The sequence below is a fragment of the Pithys albifrons genome, chromosome 9, assembly GCF_047495875.1.
Source record: "Pithys albifrons albifrons isolate INPA30051 chromosome 9, PitAlb_v1, whole genome shotgun sequence".
NCBI lineage: Eukaryota > Metazoa > Chordata > Aves > Passeriformes > Thamnophilidae > Pithys > Pithys albifrons.
The window spans coordinates 35532339-35549130 of record NC_092466.1 but is presented as its reverse complement, the minus strand read 5'-3'; the positions used below and the strand labels follow the sequence as shown (position 1 = coordinate 35549130).

The following is a 16792-nucleotide window of genomic DNA, read 5'->3' as shown; positions in this document are numbered from 1 at the left end:
CACAAGTGCTGGCACTTTGGGGTAATTTCTAGGGTTGTACTGGGGTAGGAATTATGATTAGGAAGGTGACTTGGAATGGGGAAGATGGCTGTAGAAAATGCCTCACAATCAGCTGCTCACTGGACCTGTCTGGCAGAATTACATGTAGATTTTGCTCTCTGTGGCTCCTGTTAGTGTAAGAAGTTGCACAATGGGCTCTTAAGAGCTTTTTGTCTAGAGATTTATTGTCTCTGAGATAGGGGTGTTGGGGCAGTACATACTTTCCAGGGAAGTGCTGAGTCCGTGTGCACAAGGGCAGGTGCCCAGGGCATCACTTTCTTCTGTCCCTCCCAGTAAGGAAAGGAAAAAAGTCTCCCACCCTGTAAGCACAGGGAGAATTCCCACAAATGAAAATATCCCCTAGAATCATATGGAATCACAGAATGGTTTGAGTTGGAAGGGATCTTAAAGCCTATCCAGTGCCACCCCCTGCCATGGGCAGGGACACCTCCCACCAGCCCAGGGTGCTCCAAGCCCTGTCCAGCCTGGCCTTGGACACTCCCAGGGATGGGGCAGCCACAGCTTCTCTTCCCAACCTGTGCCAGGCCCTGTTCACCCTCACTGCCAAGAATTCCTTCCCAATATCCCACCTAACTCTACCCTCTGGCAGTGGGAAGCCATTCCCCCTGTCCTGGCACTCCAGACCCTTGGAAATTGTCTCTCTCCATTTTTGTCTCCCTTCAGGCCCTGCAAGGCCAAAGTTGGGTCCCCCCAAAGCTTCTCCTCTCCAGGCTGAACAATCCCAGCTCTCTCAGCCTTCCCTCCCAGCAGAGCTGCTCCAGCCTCTGCCCATCCTGGGGCCTCCTCTGGGCTCTCCAGCAGCTCCATGTCCTTGCTGTGCTGGCCCTAGGGCTGGAGCAGCTCTGCAGGTGGGGTCTCACCTGGGGGGCAGAGGGGCAGAATCCCCCCAGCCGTGTGTAACAGGGCTGAAAGTTGCCAAATCATTCCTGAAGATGCCCTTGTCAAGCAAAGAGGCTGCTCAAATGCCCTTTTTCTTCCACCTGGAGAGACTTTGCCTCCCTGCCTGCTTTGCTGGGGTGCTGCTGCTTTTCCCAGCTGAGCTGGGCTGAAGCTCTTATGGCTTGTTCAATAGCCCAAGAAGTTCTTCCATGAAAATTTATTGAGTGTCACTAATTTGTATGTCTCCTGAGGTAAGCAACTGGATTTTCTTCTTTTTTGCTTCATTTCTGGTTCTGTTTCATCAGTTGCTTCCTTGAAAACCCCACACAAATTAAAACTTGAGGCAATAGCCACTTATATTTAGTTATTATACGTTAATGTGACAGAAGTTTGTACCATTTTCTGCATTGTGCTTGGGTGAAATAGGGGAGAAAAAAATCCCTGTCTTTTCTACACAAAATACTAATTGCTCCAATCCTGAGACTGGTTGTGAGCCATCAATTCAATTCCTAGAAGGGAATAACTTTGATCAAGTTAGAAAAAAAGAATGATGCAACAAATGGAGATAATGTTGACTCATTTTCTGTCTGATAGATATCTAAGGGAGACATGGAGGTGTTACATGTTCTTGATGCTAATTTTTCTGTTACACAGTAACACAAGTTTTCTGTCTTTCCCCTGACCTCTCTACTGCTCATTTTTAATGGCAAAGAGTTTTTCCTTCAAAAATGCCTTCACTGGAACCAGTTGTGTGTCAGGCAGGAATGGTGTAGAGTGATCTGTGGTTGCAGAAGCCCCTCTCTGATTTTTCTTCACAGACCCCTTCTTGCTGCTCCTTGTTCTTCAGTAAATCTATTTCCTCTCTTGCTTTGCTCTCTTGGGCACATTTTCAACCCTTTTTCTTTACTGAAGATACACAAAGGCAAAGTAAAGGGAGAAAATATGTGGATTTAAAATTCATCCCACAGAAGCAGAATATTAAATGTTATTCTCCAACTAGGCACACCCCTCAGCTAAAAATAATACTTATAGAAATTAAAATGCATAATTGACTCAACAGGGATGGCATTCATGTGTTCCTCCTGGTGTCCTCCAGTGGATGAGATGTAACTTGTGTCCTCTCTAGGCTGTGGGAGAGGTTCCTTGTGCCAGGATGAGCTTTTTCAATGGATATTGTGTTAGGGCTTGTTTCCCTGTTCTTCCAACTTCACTGTATTGATTTTATGGCAGAAATTTAATCTGCCCTTAACTGAAAACAAAGCAAACAAAAAAAACCAACCAACCAAAAAAACCACCAACATAAGGAAAAGCACAAAATGAGTAATGCTAAAAAGCAACCCTGGTATTATTTAGCTGAGTTAATCCTGAATGTAATGCCATGGGTTTAACTGGAATTATACTGAGGATTAGTTCAGTTGATAGCTGATCACACTCTAAGAGCTGCCTGGCTTCAGGAGTTGCTTGAATAGGTGCTGCTTGCCTCCTTCCAGCCCCATTCCTTCACCTCCAGGTTTTCCCTGCTCCCACAGTGGGCCCTGTTCTTCCACCAGGACTTCATTTGAGGAACCCCATTTATTCCACTGTCTTTCCTTTCACCTCCCACCTGGGCTTTTCCATTTTCTGTTTCAAGGCTTTTTCAGGAGAATGACCCTTACCTTGGTGAGCTTTACAAAACTTGACCACCTTTTTCCTTTTCCATCAAGGGGCTTCACTCAGGCATCTTCACTTTAAACTGCAGGAATGTAGGACAGAGATGAAACAGGAGTATTTTTATGGAGAGGAACACACACAGCTGGTGGTGATCATGTGCTGAACAGGTACCTGGAGCTGCCCAGAGCAGGCTTGGCACCTGGGACCTGGAGAGGGCACTTGCTCTTCTGGGCATGATAAGAAGTGAGTTATCTCCTCCTAGAGGAGAGGCAGCACAATGTGACAGCCATCCTCATAGCCCTGGGCTGGATCCCTGCATGGGTGGGTATGGATCAGGAGACAGTGGTGGTAGGACAAGTGCCACACTGGGTCAGACTGTGCATCCCAAGGTGCAGAATCACACACCCGTGGCGGGGAAGGAGGGGTCATTTCTTTCTCTGTCACTGGCTCACGGGCCACCCAAGAATGTTCCATGGTTTCCCTCCACCAGTACATTGCCTGTCCTCTGGCTTAGCAGCATTGTGGGATTTGAGCTTTTCCAGCAGTGGAAAATTGAGGATTTGCGGGCAAAGCTGTCAGGTGTGGAATTTCTGTTCCCTCCCCTGCTGAACTTTGGGTGCTGGTAGACTCCTCTGTGCTTCTTTTGAACTTTTTGGCATTTTGGCCAAACAGTCTGGGACCAGCACTGCTCGGTTTTAGACGTCATTATTATTATCATCTTCCAGAGGTGATTTTTCGACTAGTTTCACTCGGGCTCCTGTTCCTCCCCTCCCTCCTTGAGCCCAGGCTGGTCGGGCGAACCCCAGGCCGTTGATTTGGGGGCAATTTCATCTTGCCCAGCGCGCCGGGAGGGCTGGGCGGCCCTGGCTCGCCGTGGCGGCGGTGCCTCGCCCCTCGGGGGTGGCGGCCGCGTCCCCCGGTGCCGGAGCGCCCTGCCCGGTGCCGCGGGAGCCGAGCCGGAGGAGGCGGCGGCGGCGGCGGGGGCGGGCGCAGGGCGGGAGGGGCCGGCCCAGGGCCGCGCTACGTGTCGCGGAGCCCTTATAGCCCCGTCCGCCCGGCCGGCCCCGCCGAGCCGCCCGCCACCATGTCGAGCCGCCAGCACACGGTAAGGACGCGCGGGGGGACAGCGGAGCCCTCTCCGGGACCATTGGAGGGATGTGGGATGCCACGGGCATCCAGCCCCGCGGGGCAGGCGCCGGTGGCACGGCGTCCTGGCACCGCGCAGGAGAACGCCAAACCATCACCTGAAGGGGGTGTGGGTGGGTGGGTGGGTGGGTGGGTGATGGACAGACGGACGGGCACCCTTGCCAGCAGCCGGTCCGCGCTGGTGCAGGTGTGTGCCTCGCCGTCCCGCAGCATCCCTCCGCTGGCACTCGGCCGGGACGATGTCCCGCACCTGCCCCGCTGTGCCGAGAGCTGCCGCCGTCCATCCCCACGGTGCTGCTCCATGCCGGGCGGAAGGTCGAGGCAGCGAGAGGGCTGAGCCTCGCTCGTGGCTTTTTGGGTGTCCCCTACCCCGGTCCCACGCGGGGGGAGAAGCTGCTGAACCAGTTGCCACCATAGGTGGGCTCCCAGCACTCTGCAGAGCCAGCGCTTTAAAAATATAACACGAGCAGCAAAGGAAAATAATCATAGCCAGAGCAGAGTTCAGTTAGAAATTAAAATTGCAAATCACAGTCGGAGGCAGAAATCGTTCTCTGCTTGCCAGCTGCACTCCCTTATTTCTTGGACTTGTGATGCGAGCCCCGGGTCCCTCTGGCTGCACATACGTTTTCCAGGTTTTAAATCAGAACCAGAAGAAATCTTGACGTAAGACTTTCAGGCTGCTGTTGCTGGTTGATGTTCTTTCTTTTTCACTTCATCGTACGTTTTTCAGAACACAGTGGGAATCTGTGCGGGTAGGAATGCAACCAAAACCACGCGGAACAAAGCGCGCCTGTGCGGCAGGGCAGGGTGTTCTTGGGAACGCGAAAACCTGTGGTTTAAGGATTATTTCGGGGAGGGGAGGTGCAAGCCGAGAGCTGTGTATGGGAGTTCTGTTTATTGCTGTGTGACAGGAGAGAAGCATTATGAACTTCCAGAATAATTCCTCTCCTCTGCCTCCACCCTTGGCTGGAAAAATGACCTTTATAAGCAAGTTTGTGGCTGACCTTTGTACCGTGAGTGTCAAAACAGATCCTATCTGGTTGACAGCTGTAGGCGGATTTTGGTGTGCTTATCTGCCAGGTATCTGATTGACCGAGAAATGGCGTGATTTCACTAATTACAAGAGATTTGGGGAATGATGATGAAATGGTGATGTCCCATTACTGTTCTTCCTGTCAGTACCGGGAAGATGTGTTAGGCAGGGTATGAAGGAAGTTCTCTCTCCTCACGCAGCCTCAGAGGCTTCTTGGTTTCAATCATCTCCAGCTGATAACAAAGGCACGGGATAAGGAATTTCACTTTGATAGGGATCTTTTGATCAGCAGGATTATTTGCATGTGCACAGGGACGGGTTCTCCTGACACCTTTTGTAGCTGCAACAGCCAAGGCAGTTCCATTAGAAAATGAAGATGAGATACATGAAAATTTGTCCTCTTAAGCTGAGTACAGCAATAGAGATCATCCTTCTCTTGCCCCCTTTAATCCCCATTCTTCCTTCTCCCAGTAACATGAATCCTTATTAGTCCTGGAAATCCTAGTTACTAATCAAATCTCGGTTTTACCACGTTTTCATAACGTGGGTGGTGTGTTAATCTTTCTCCCACAGACCAGGTTTTATGAGGCTGGATGTTACCAGTATTATTCACTGACTGAGAGTATGTCAGAGCCAGGTCTTGCAGGTGATGTTCATCAGCTCTTGGCTTTTGGAAGGCATAGCAGTGCCACCTGTGGCAAGATGGACTGCTGTGTTATTTGACTGTGCTCCTCCTTTTGGAGATTGAATAATTAGAAACCTAGGATTTAAATCCTAAATTCAGCCTGAATGCTCTCTGGAGTTTGAAGCTGGTTTGAGGATGCTTTATTTGCATGCCCATTTAGTAACAGAAGCTTCTGTGAGGGTACAAAGAAGAGAACTAATTTTTTTTTTAATTCTGCATGCGTTATCCTTAAAAATGAACACACTCCTTAATTCTGCCTGGTCTGAGGACCCAAAACTTGGTGTGCAGGAGTCCTTCTCTGGCTGGAAATACTTTCTGCTCTCTCTTTCTGCTCTCTGTTTCTGCTCATGCCGTTGCAAGAGGCATGAAGTCCTCTGTGTGCTGGGCAGTGTCCTCCCGTTCCCAGACCTTACTGATAGAAAATATTTATGACTGATCTGTTTCAGGACTGACCTTTGCAGGAGAAGAACGTTCTTTAACAATGACTTTAAAGACTTAATGTTCCTCACACAGCCCTCCCGTGTGCCTCAGTGGCCAAATCCAGCTCTCAGGAGTAAGCACACCATAAAGGAATTGCAGTGAGGAAGGTGGAGCTGTGGGACTGCCCTTGTTCATTGTGTAGGCTCTTGCACAGCGTGGCATTCAGGGCTGAGGGGTTCTTTTAGCTCTGTCGAAACAGCAGCTTGTTCTCTCCACACCTGCGGTGCCGCTGGTATTTCCGCAGCTCATTCCGTCTCCCGTCGAGCAGCGTTTCCAGGATGATACAGATGGCGCAGTGTGCTCCAGGGAAGTTTGCCCCAGAGCCCCGAGCCACAGGCACTGCCCTGGAAGAGCTGGCCCCTCCCTGGGGTGACTGCCTGCGTGGCTTTGTGCCCCCGGGGGGTGCCTGGAAATGCAGCTCAGTGCATCTCACGGGATGGAGGCACTGGGAGTCCTGCCCCTGCGGCAGGGGAACGTCCTGAGTTTCTCTTACAGATGCCATGGGGAGAATGAGAGCCCTGCACTGAAACTGCCTTTTTCAGGGTAAGTGTCACAGCTCTGTCACCCACCTGCTCTTGTCACAGCATCTCCAGGAAGCCAACTGGAGTGGCACCCCTCACTCTCACTGGGATGCTGCTTCCGTAGCCCAGTGGGTCACAAAGCTGTGACTTCTGCTGGTTCAGTTATGTTTGTGTAGGGCCCATGTGCAAATGATGTGGGCTTATGTAAATTTATTTCAAGAGAAAGAAAGAAACCCACAAGATCAGATGACAACCCTGAAGGAAGAGGCTTAGTTTCTTTGCCTAAAAACTACTCTCATGGTGAAAAAAGTGGAGCCACAGAGTTCAGATGGGCAGTGATATCTCAGGCTGAGCAGTAGCATATGCACAGCTTCACGAATTTAATTGCTAAGCTATATAGAAGAAAAAGCTTATTAAAACCCCAGACCATATATTCATCTCCTCTCATGCTTACTCTTAACTATTGCCTTGAACATAAAGAGCAAAACACCTTTAAAGATGTTTATTTTCAAGGCAGTTCAGAGTAGCTCAGCACAGTGACACTTGCCCAGGTGACAGTGCACTCTGATTTCAGAGAATTAACATGCCTTGCTCTGGGTTGAATTACTCAAGAAAGCTTTTCTCAAGTTTTATCCACTCTTAGAACATGATTTATTTTGTGAAATATGGTGCCTACCCCGTTGCACCCTGACAGTCAAAGGGGATTGTTTTCCAGCTGCTCATGGCATGCTTAGGATTTCTTGGTTTATTTTCTATTACTCTTTTTGCTTTATGTCTGTTTTCTTTGGATATGATGGAAAGGTGAGGTGGTTAACTTTTGTTGTTTAGTTAGTTAACTGTGGCTCTCTCCCCTTTTCTCCCTGTTTCTTTTGAAGCCCTTTGCTATTAACAAGTCCCCTTTCCAGTCTGTTGCCCACACCCTGATGTTTCATTCACCTGAGATCTGTATTTAGTAACCATATTCTGCTCTGTAAGAGCAGGTGTGTTCAATTTGGGGAATTTCAGGGAAGAAAAGCCAGGAGAAGTTGCAGGCTCCTAAATATGAATGCCTTTTGCTTTCCATGGTTGAGCCCTGCAGGGCCTGGGGAGTTAAATAACCATCTTGGTGTGGTCCAGCCCCAGAAGCTGCAAGTTGGGTCACTTGGTGGGCCTCATCCCTGCAGGTGGGCTTGGAGCTTAATCTTTGGCTTTCCCAACAGGAGTAGAGGCTCTCTGGGATATCTCCATCTCCCAGGGGTCCCCAGCTGAGTGGTGCTGCTGCTGCTGCTGCTGGTTGGTGTGGTGATGCCACCTGGGGTGGTGGCCAAGGCGTTAAAACCCAACGGCAGCTCCTCCAGCTCTGAGCTGCAGTGCTTGGGGCCAGCGTGTTCCTCCTGTCCTGCCCCTGGACTCCTGGATAAACACAGGCTCCAGCCTCATCCTGTTTTCAGCAAGCAGAGGTTAAGTCACAGCCACTTACAAGTCCATGCCAGAACCTGTAACACAGGCCTAGGTTTCCATCCATGCCCTCCTTGGGCATCTCCTACAAGAGCTTTTAGGCTACACAAATGGTGTTGAAGACCCCACACTACCCAGACATGTGCACTACAGCTGCAGCTTAGATTTAGACCACAGGGATTTTGTTTTTCTGAAGGGCTTTCAAGAGAAATACTGGCATACTTGCTTTTTTTTTTTTTTCACTTTTCCTGGGCTGATGTTGATCCTGGAAGGAGTCTTGAAATAGAAATGAAAAGACCTTGCCTATCTGGAACCAGGTGTTTCAGATAAACTCCCGGCTGTATGTGCCCCCAAAAGATAAGTGGTGTGCAGGGCCTGTGTTAATGCTTGTCATGATCTGCCCTGACTTGAACTTGTACTTTGGTCACACTGCTCAGATACTTTGGTATCTTGAAAAGTCCATTAAGGGAAAGGCCGTGTAATTCAGGTTAGTAAATTCATAAACGCCATTATTGTGAGCAGGGTGACTAATGGTTATCTCTGATGGAGCTCTGAATCACAGCTGGAGGAAGTGAGAAGTAGTTCCTTAATGGTTTCACAGCTTAATAATTTCCAAGGGAAAATTTACACTGAGTGTATCATTAACAAAAGGGGGGATGCAAAAAGCCCAGTCGAGGCTCTCTGTGTTGGGTGGAGGGCATGAAATGGGATGTGGGGAGTTGGGATTTGCCTGTGGGACTGGTAGTTCCTTGCTAGCACTGCCTCCCATCCCTGACAGAGCGGTCCTTGCTCCTTGACTTACAGCTTGGTTGGGTTCCAACTGTATGTGTCAAAAGCTTTATCTGCTGGCTGAGTGCCAAAGTGTCTTGGCCTGTTTGGAGAGCAGAGCTTGAGAAAGGAGTTGATTTATATAGATTTGATTTTATTTTTTTTTTAGGTGCAGCACTGGTGGTTTGTTGAGATGAGCTTTTTTTTTGTGAATTGTTGGAAAACCTGCATCTCCAAGACTTTCTGACCTCGAGGTCTTTGCAGCCTCTCTGGCAGAACAAAATGTTTGCTTCAGTATCAAACCATTTTTTAGCTTCCCTTTGTGGTGCAGAAAAATGTGTCGGGTGGGAGGTCATTTTTCAGGCCTGCCCAGCCCTTCTGATGGGAAGATCATTAGGTTGTGTTGCCAGAGAGTGTGGGAAGAGGAGAAGACCCTCAGTTTGGAGGAAGGTGTTCTAGAGGGCTGCCGTGTGGAGTCTGAGCTGTGTGTTTGCCTCTGGAAATGGTGTGAATGAGTCCCCACAACTGTGGCTGTGCCAACTCATTGCATCTGCCCTCAGCTCTGTAGAGCTGGTCTGAGACCATGGCGATGGATGTGAGGAGCATCAAGCTCCCAGAGGTGCAGCCTGAAGTCTGGGGGAGCTGCTCTTCAAATGCATGTCATTTTTACATCCTAAATACTGTGTGGGATCTCTGGTCTCCATCTGGTATTGGCCACTACTCTTCCATGGCTGTAAAACTGGGGGTGATGCCACTTTTAGTGAGATACTTGAAGTTTGCATGACCTTTTGAGGGACCACTTAACAATAACCTCCAAGGAAAATGTGTAACTGTCCTTCAGCCAGCCTTTGAGTAGTGTGCAATAAGCACGACTTGTGCCTATACCTGATTTAGGGAGGGATGACAGAAATGCTGAACAGCCTCTTGTGCAGGAAGAGTACAACACTCTTGGTGCTGACCTAGGCCAGGCTCTGGGTAACCCCTGGTGCACTCACACAGTTAAAAGCCCCTCTTGCAGCTTGGAGGGGTCAGATGCACTGAGAGATGGGGCAGGAAACCTTTATCCTGCTGTCTCCAAACTCGAGTCCTCAACTTAGACTTGTCTTCTGCAGCTCGTTGTGGAGGGTGGTGTGACAGTGGAAGCAACCCTGTGTTTGTCCAGGAGACATTCCAAGGGAACTGAGGAGGTTCTGCATGAGCGGGAGGTACTGAGTGATGGAGAGGTTTTTTTGGCTCCATCTGTCAATTCCAGCAGCAGCCAAGAGTGGGAGCCAGGGAAAAGTTTGTTGCTGGGACACCACAGAGCACTGTTCCTGCTTCCACTGATTTGTGACCTGAGATACCAGAGGCCATGACTTTCTTCCTGATCGTCTGCAATGAACTTTCCTTCCACAAATTCATCGTAATGATTTTTTCCAGCCAAGTGAACTTTTGGCCTGCTCAGCAGAGTTCCCAGTTTAACTGTGTCCTCTGTGGTGGCTCTGGGCCTGTTTCCCCGTGGTCCTTCCTGCTGCTGCTGCTTTTGCACTTTGCAAACCTTAACAAAATTGCTGAGATCCAGTGTCTAATCATCCTTTCTGTGAAGGAAGTTGTTCCTTTGACACCTCCAGGGCTGGGCACTCCAAACCTCCCTGGGCAGCCCCTGCCAAGGCCTGACCACCCTTTCCAGGCAGAAATTCCTGCTGCTGTAGCCCCTGCCCTGGCCCAGCCTGAGGCCGTGCCCTCTCCTCCTGTCCCTGTGCCCTGGAGCAGAGCCCAACCCTCCCTGGCTCCCCTCTCCTGGCAGGGATTGCAGAGCCAGAAGGTGCCCCCTGAGCCTCCTTTTCTCCAGGCAATGCCCCTCCAGCTCCCTCACCCTCTCCTCATCAAACTTGTGCTCCAGCCTCTTCTCCAGCTCCAATGACTTTCTCTGGACTTGAAAATATATGTATATTATACCCTAATGGAGATGCTTGAAATCCAGATCCTCTGTAGGTCCCACTGCTTATGAAACCACTGGAGCTTTTTTAAAGGTACAGGATCTCTTTGCTGAGAGGTACATGTTGGGCATGTTAAAAATGGGTGTCTTATCCCCATATCATTTAAAGCTGAGATGGGTTAAGCTGTGCTCGCTCAGAGGGTGGAAGGAGATTCTGCAGAAGCTGGGGCTGGTGTCCCACCTGCCTGCTCAGAGCCATGATTAGATGTTGGCCTCCAGCTTGGAAAACGGATTGCAAACGGAGTTACTGGGGACACAGAACTGCTGAAGGTGGCTCACCGTGCTTTGTGTCAGAGCAGTGCCCATTCAGCTTTTCCAGGTGAGTTAATGACTGTCCTGGTTTGTGGGACTGTTTCCTGGAGCTGTCAATAGGGTGGTTTTGCTGCAACGGGACATCACTGGCATGTTGGCTGGAGGGCTGTCTGTACTCGTGTGCCATCTGTGATCAGCAGAGCTTGTGTTTCTGATTGTGTCTGACAGTTTAGCCCAGCTGACAGTCCCCTGGCACTGCCCTGCACGTTTTCTTTGCGTGGTACTTGGAGCAGGAGTCTGGTGTGTTTGCAGGGATAGGGTGCCTGTCCTGCCACAGTAAGAGGTGGGACACGTACAGCGGCGTATTTACCATAGAGAACCACAACCCATTAATTAAACCCCTCAATCTCATATCCAAGTAAAAAAAAAATTGATTACATGTGGATGCAACTCTTACCTGGAAACTTTATTGATACCGAAGTTAATGTGTAGTCAAAATCCACACCTTTGTCCTCCTTTCCTCTTGTCTGTGCAGTCTGAGGGACTGAGCCTCAGTTTACCATTTCTGTGGCCAGGGCTTTTTCTCCAGAAGAAGACAGAGAAGTACAGCCATGTGTTCTGGGTGGGGTTTCCTGCCAGGAGACTGGAGTTCTGGTGCAGCATTTCCCAAGAAGAGGCTGTTGCTCCATGCAGGGCTGTGGGTCATGGCTCTGTGCACCGCTGGGCACAGCTGGATTTGCCAGCCATCTCTGTGGTTTTTAACTAGTCATCTGGTCATCAAATTCCCTTCTTTTTGGCTTTCTGGAAGGGTAAATAGACATGCTTGATCACTTTCTATGAGGGTTCAATCCCCAAACTTATCTGTACTGCACAAGAACATCATTTATGTTCCCTCTTGGTGCAAGATTTTGGCACTGAGAGTGGTCCTGTGGCCTTGGCACGATCCAGAGCAGCCTCGTGAGAGACCCCAGGCATGAAAGCACAGCAGTTCTCCCTCTGCTGTGTCAAACCTATTGTTTGTAAAGTGAGCAGGAGCCCAGCTGGTCAGGAGGGTTCACTTGGGGGAGATCATTCATCAGAACCACTCTGAACACTAAAAGTGGGGCAGCCACGGAGAGTTTTCATGTTTAAATTGTTATTTTTGTCAGCAGCCAACGAGATGCCTTGTTTGTCAAGTATTTGTTGCCCCTGCAGCTGTGCCTTGGGATTCCAGGAATGAAGATGAGAAGATTGTTTTTATAACATCTGGCCTGGCCTTGCAAATTCATCCTGAAAATGCAGGAGTGCAGGATGACTCACTAGTCTTTCTGTGAGGAAATTAAAGTAGTGACATCATCTAATTCTGAGATAAGGAAATGCCTGAGCTGGGAGCCTTCAGAGAGGCAGATTTTAATGCCCAACCTGCTGATTTGACTCTCACAGAGCGAAAATCACCATTTGATTTACAAAGTTATTGGAAAGTTAGCCTGATTTTGTTGTGTTTTTTTCTTTTCTTTTTTTTTTTTTAATTTTTGTTGTTGTGCCAGCGTTGTATAAAACTTGATTGTGGTGATCCAAACCATGCAAATTTATGCCAAAAGCCAAATATTTGAGCAGCCATCAAAAAACAAGGTCTTGCCAAGAGCTCAGAAATTCTTGTGGCTTAAGAAAAAAACCCACTTGAGCTCGACAGCAGCTTGAAAATCCCGTGTGGTGGCGACGTTTGGCATCTCCAGCCGTCTGTCTCCAAGCTGAAAGGCTGCTTGTTTGGGGGAACTGGGATGGCTTTGCTGCTCTCCTGAAGGTCTCCTGTGTTACCTTCCTGGCAGGGCCCAGGGGCTGAGGGGATGCCAAAAGGAACAGGCGTCAAAGGTGGCGGGTGCCCAGGAGCAAGTGAGGTCTGCTGGGGTTTGAAGAGAGAAGCCCAGTCCTGCATCCTGCCTGGGCGAGGGAACGCTGGCAACCCCTCAGCCTCAGCAGGGTGTCTGGTGACACATCACTGTGTGCCCAGCTCAGTCTGGAAGGAAAACACAACGTTATTCCTGCTCATAGCCAGGCAGTGGGAAGGGAGACCATCCCATGTGCAGGGAAAAGGTGGACACAAAGATGGGAAGCTGGAAGACATGGTAGGAATACCAGCATGGGAAGCAGGAAGGTGGGTGGCACAGCAGAAGGTCCCACTGCCCCACGTGGGCCTGTGTCCTGTGAGGTTAAATGGGCAACATTTCCAGGGTAACTCCATCTTGGTGGGGTTTTCCCCTGGGAAAGAATGGGGCTGGGTTTGAAGCCTTCACTGCCATAGTCCATTAAATGAATATTTGGGAACATCCATAGGTTTCAGCTTACAAGAGCTATATTGGGACTTGACAGATGCTGAGATTTCTTCATCTTCAACATGATCATAATCAAATCTTTGCTTCCACAGGCAGACCCCCCCTCCTCTTTCTTCCCTTCCCCCTTTTCTACTGAGTATAATCATTTTGCTCTTTTCAACAAATGCCTTTTATAGAAGGTTTTTTCCCCATTGTTGGTGGTGTTGGTTTCACCCTTTTGCCAGAGCACCCATAGGAGTTGTCCTGGTAGGAGAAATTAATTTTTAAGAAAAAATTCGATAAACTAAATTTTTGTGCTTCAAATTAAACTGGTAGGACAAAAGATTTTTTTAATTTGGGGTTTTTTTCATTTGAAATAGTAGGATTTGGCAGGGGATTTTTAACAATGTTAGATCTGTCTCTGGAGGCTTTAGCAAGTGTTTGACTTTCAAGTCAGGTAGTCACAGAATCTCCTGAGCTGGAAGGGACCCACAGGGATCACGGAGTCCAACTCCTGGCCCTGCACAGACACCCCCACAATCCTACCAAGCAAAATCTTACTTGATCATTTTATCATTATAAAAGCCCATTTTACCACTTGCAAACATGATCAGCTGAAAACATTTAGAAAGCCCCTGTTTTTATTGGGATTTTATTTTTCCTTCCTGGAGACATGTCCAGGCTGCAGAACCCAAATAGGGTGTATGAAATGCTTGACTGGAAAGAGATGAATCATGATCCTGACGATGTGAGCTAGCCCTGCAAATAAAAACGCAGCTGGGGGAGTCCTGCCCCACCCCTGGCTGTTGGGTCAGGGTTTCCCTGGAGCCCTGAGCGCTGCCAGCTTCCAGCTGGATGCTCGGAGGAGGCCGGTGCTTCTGCTGAGCGAGCAGGAGGTGTGACTGACGTGCCCTTGATAGCCCTTCTCCGCTGTCTTTGTTCTCGGGCTGATCTGTGCTCTCAGGAGGGAGTCCCTCTCCAGAGGGGGATGTTGCTGCAGCCTGTCCTGAGCTGTGGCTCTTGGGCAGCTTCCTGTGCCCTGCCTGTGCCAGCTCCAGCAGGCAGAGGGGGTGAATTAAGGGCATCATGAGGACCTTGCATTGGATCTTGTTGGCCATCGTGATGACCAGCACCAACATGAGAGCTCTGCCTTCTGTGGGTGACCTGAGGATGTTGTGTGCACTTAGGGGATCTGTTGGGTGTCCTGCTCAGCTCCCACCTCTCCTCCTTCATTTCCACCCCTCAGCTGTGGCACGTGGCACTTGCACCCAGTTCTCACCCCGGTCCCGTTTGTGATGCAGGTGCTGGTTAAGGATGTGGGGGCAGGAGCAGGTGCTGCCTTGAGTCCTAAGGAACCTGAATGTCTAGTGGGAGAAGGCAAAACATCCGTATAGTTTGATGGGATAACCCTAAACACAAAAGGGGAACAAAGCTGTGGAAGGGGCTGGAGCAGCAGGAGGGGCTGAGGGAGCTGGGGAGGCTCAGCCTGGAGAAAAGGAGGCTCAGGGGGCACCTTCTGGCTCTGCAGTCCCTGCCAGGAGGGGGGAGCCGGGGCGGGGTGTCAGGCTCTGCTCCAGGGAACAAGGGGAAATGGCCTCAGGTTGCACCAGAGGGGGTTAGATTGAATATCAGGATTTTTTTTTAATGGAAAGCATTGTAAAGCATTGGAATGGGCTGTCCAGGGAGGTGGTGGAGTCACCATTCCTGCAAGTGATCAAAAAACATGTGGATGTGGCACTTGAGGACATGGTTTAGTGGTGACCCCAGCGGTGCTGCTGGATTGACAGTAGGACTTGGTAATCCTAAAGGTCTTTTCCAACGTTAATGATTCTACAGTTCTGTGATTGTAAATGCTCTTTATCTGGAGCATTTTCTATTATCCATGCAGTGCTTCTGCTCCCAACAAGCTCCAGCAATGGCTGGGGGGTCCCCCAGACCTTGTGCTTTTAGCTGTCAGGTGAGAGAGAAGATGCTCCCTGACTACACATCTCCTGTGAATAGTCACACATGGCCTTTGTGGGCAAGCACAGCTACTCCCTTCCAGGGCCAAATACTTCAGGAATTGCTGAGGTCACTTTTTTGGACACTATGCAGCAGTAGCTCAGAGCAGAGGACACTGATGTTTCCTGATTTCCAAGAAGACTCTCTCATCTCAGAGGTCCCACCTCTTTATGCAGGAGGAGCTCCGGCTTCTGCCTGCAGCTTTCACAAAGCAAAGGCCCCTCTTGTCCCATCAGGTTGGTTGATGAAAAACTGTTTTCCTTAGAAACCAGCTGAGGAGGCACTTGACACATAGTTGATCTTAAAGACTCAAGATCTTGGTGTCTCCCAGTTTGCCAACCTCATGGAAGGGGTCAGTAGGAAGGAAGACCAAAAGCAGAGTTTGGATTTGGTTTTTTGGTCTGCTGCAGCCTCAGCAGAAGGTTTGGAGTGATGTCTTCATGTCTGTATGTTTTTTCGATTTCCTGGATGAGCTAAGACAGGGTGGGCTGAGCACTGAGATCATCCACACAGGGCCAAACAGCAGATTTCCAAGGAAAGGAGAGAGCCTGGCAGTGTCCTCTTTAACCATCTGTCTGCCAGAGGCTGCACAGCTCTTCTTTGGAGATGCTGCTGGGTCGTTTATTGCCTTGCTTGGAGCCTTGTTTGGGGCTGAATTATAGGTAAGAAAGTCCTCTCCCAAACCTCACTTTCTTGTTCTAGACTACTCCAAGACATGCAGTGTCCCTAAATTGTCCCTGCTGCAGGGCCCAAAATCCAGGTCTAAGTGTTGTGATGATGACTGAATTGTTTAAATAGTTTGATTTACGACGACAAGGTTAAAACCTTGAGAATGAAATCAGCAGGAGAGCTCTGCTTCTGATTAACCCCCATCCACCACTTCTCTTTGCCTCCCAACCATCTTGCAGACATGCTCTTCTAACATGAAATCCCTCCAGTGTTTGCTCTCAGGCCACTGATTTTTCGCTCCCTTCCATCTTGTTTCAGCTCTGGCTTCCCAAGCCATGTCTGGGCTGGTGGATAGTGAGGTAGAAAGTCCATGTTTCCATTCCCTGCCAAGCAAAAGGCTCTAGCCCAGCCATCCAGTTGCTCAAGGTTAGGAAAATTTCCCAGAAAGATAATTTAACAAAGCAGAAAAATCTGAGGGTTTGGTACCACCTGGAGCTTCCAGGAGGAAGGAGAGGTCTGACAGTGTTGCTGAATTGCAAAAATGCCCTCAGTGGTGCTTCCCCAAGCTCCCAAAAGATGCCAGTGTGCAAAATGCCAGCTCTGAGATGCACTCACAGCAGAGATTTATGGCACAGCAACATGTACTTAAAACAATCTGGCTACGTCAGCCCCGCAGGAATGTCTTAGATCCTGCACCTTCCTGAGGCACGCACGGTATCGCGGCTCATCTCCTGTGGGACAGAGCCAGCAGATCAACTCTTTGCAAAGCCTGGAGTCCCTACTGATGCAAAAGAGAGGTTTGAAGCATGTAGGATCGTTTCTCCTTGCAGAAATATCAGTCTTGTCTCTTGTGGTTTGCAAACAAATTGCCCAGCGCCAGTTTTCTGTTCTCTGGAGCGCTGCACTTGAGGGGGGTGTGATCACCGGGCCAGCACTGCACAG

The 16792-nt window shown here is 49.4% G+C and overlaps 1 protein-coding gene across 2 annotated transcripts in view; it reads left to right on the top strand.

Annotated features, from left to right (window-relative positions):
* Positions 1 to 3603: 3603 nt before the first annotated feature.
* The window catches only part of PAPSS2 (3'-phosphoadenosine 5'-phosphosulfate synthase 2), a 28776-nt gene continuing 15587 nt past the window's right edge, over positions 3604 to 16792 (top strand). For both annotated transcript variants that reach the window (XM_071564425.1, XM_071564424.1), the window contains exon 1: positions 3604 to 3694. In XM_071564425.1, the coding sequence (XP_071420526.1) occupies positions 3674 to 3694 (21 nt within the window). In that variant the 5' untranslated portion in view covers positions 3604 to 3673. The remainder of the gene's footprint in view (positions 3695 to 16792) is intronic.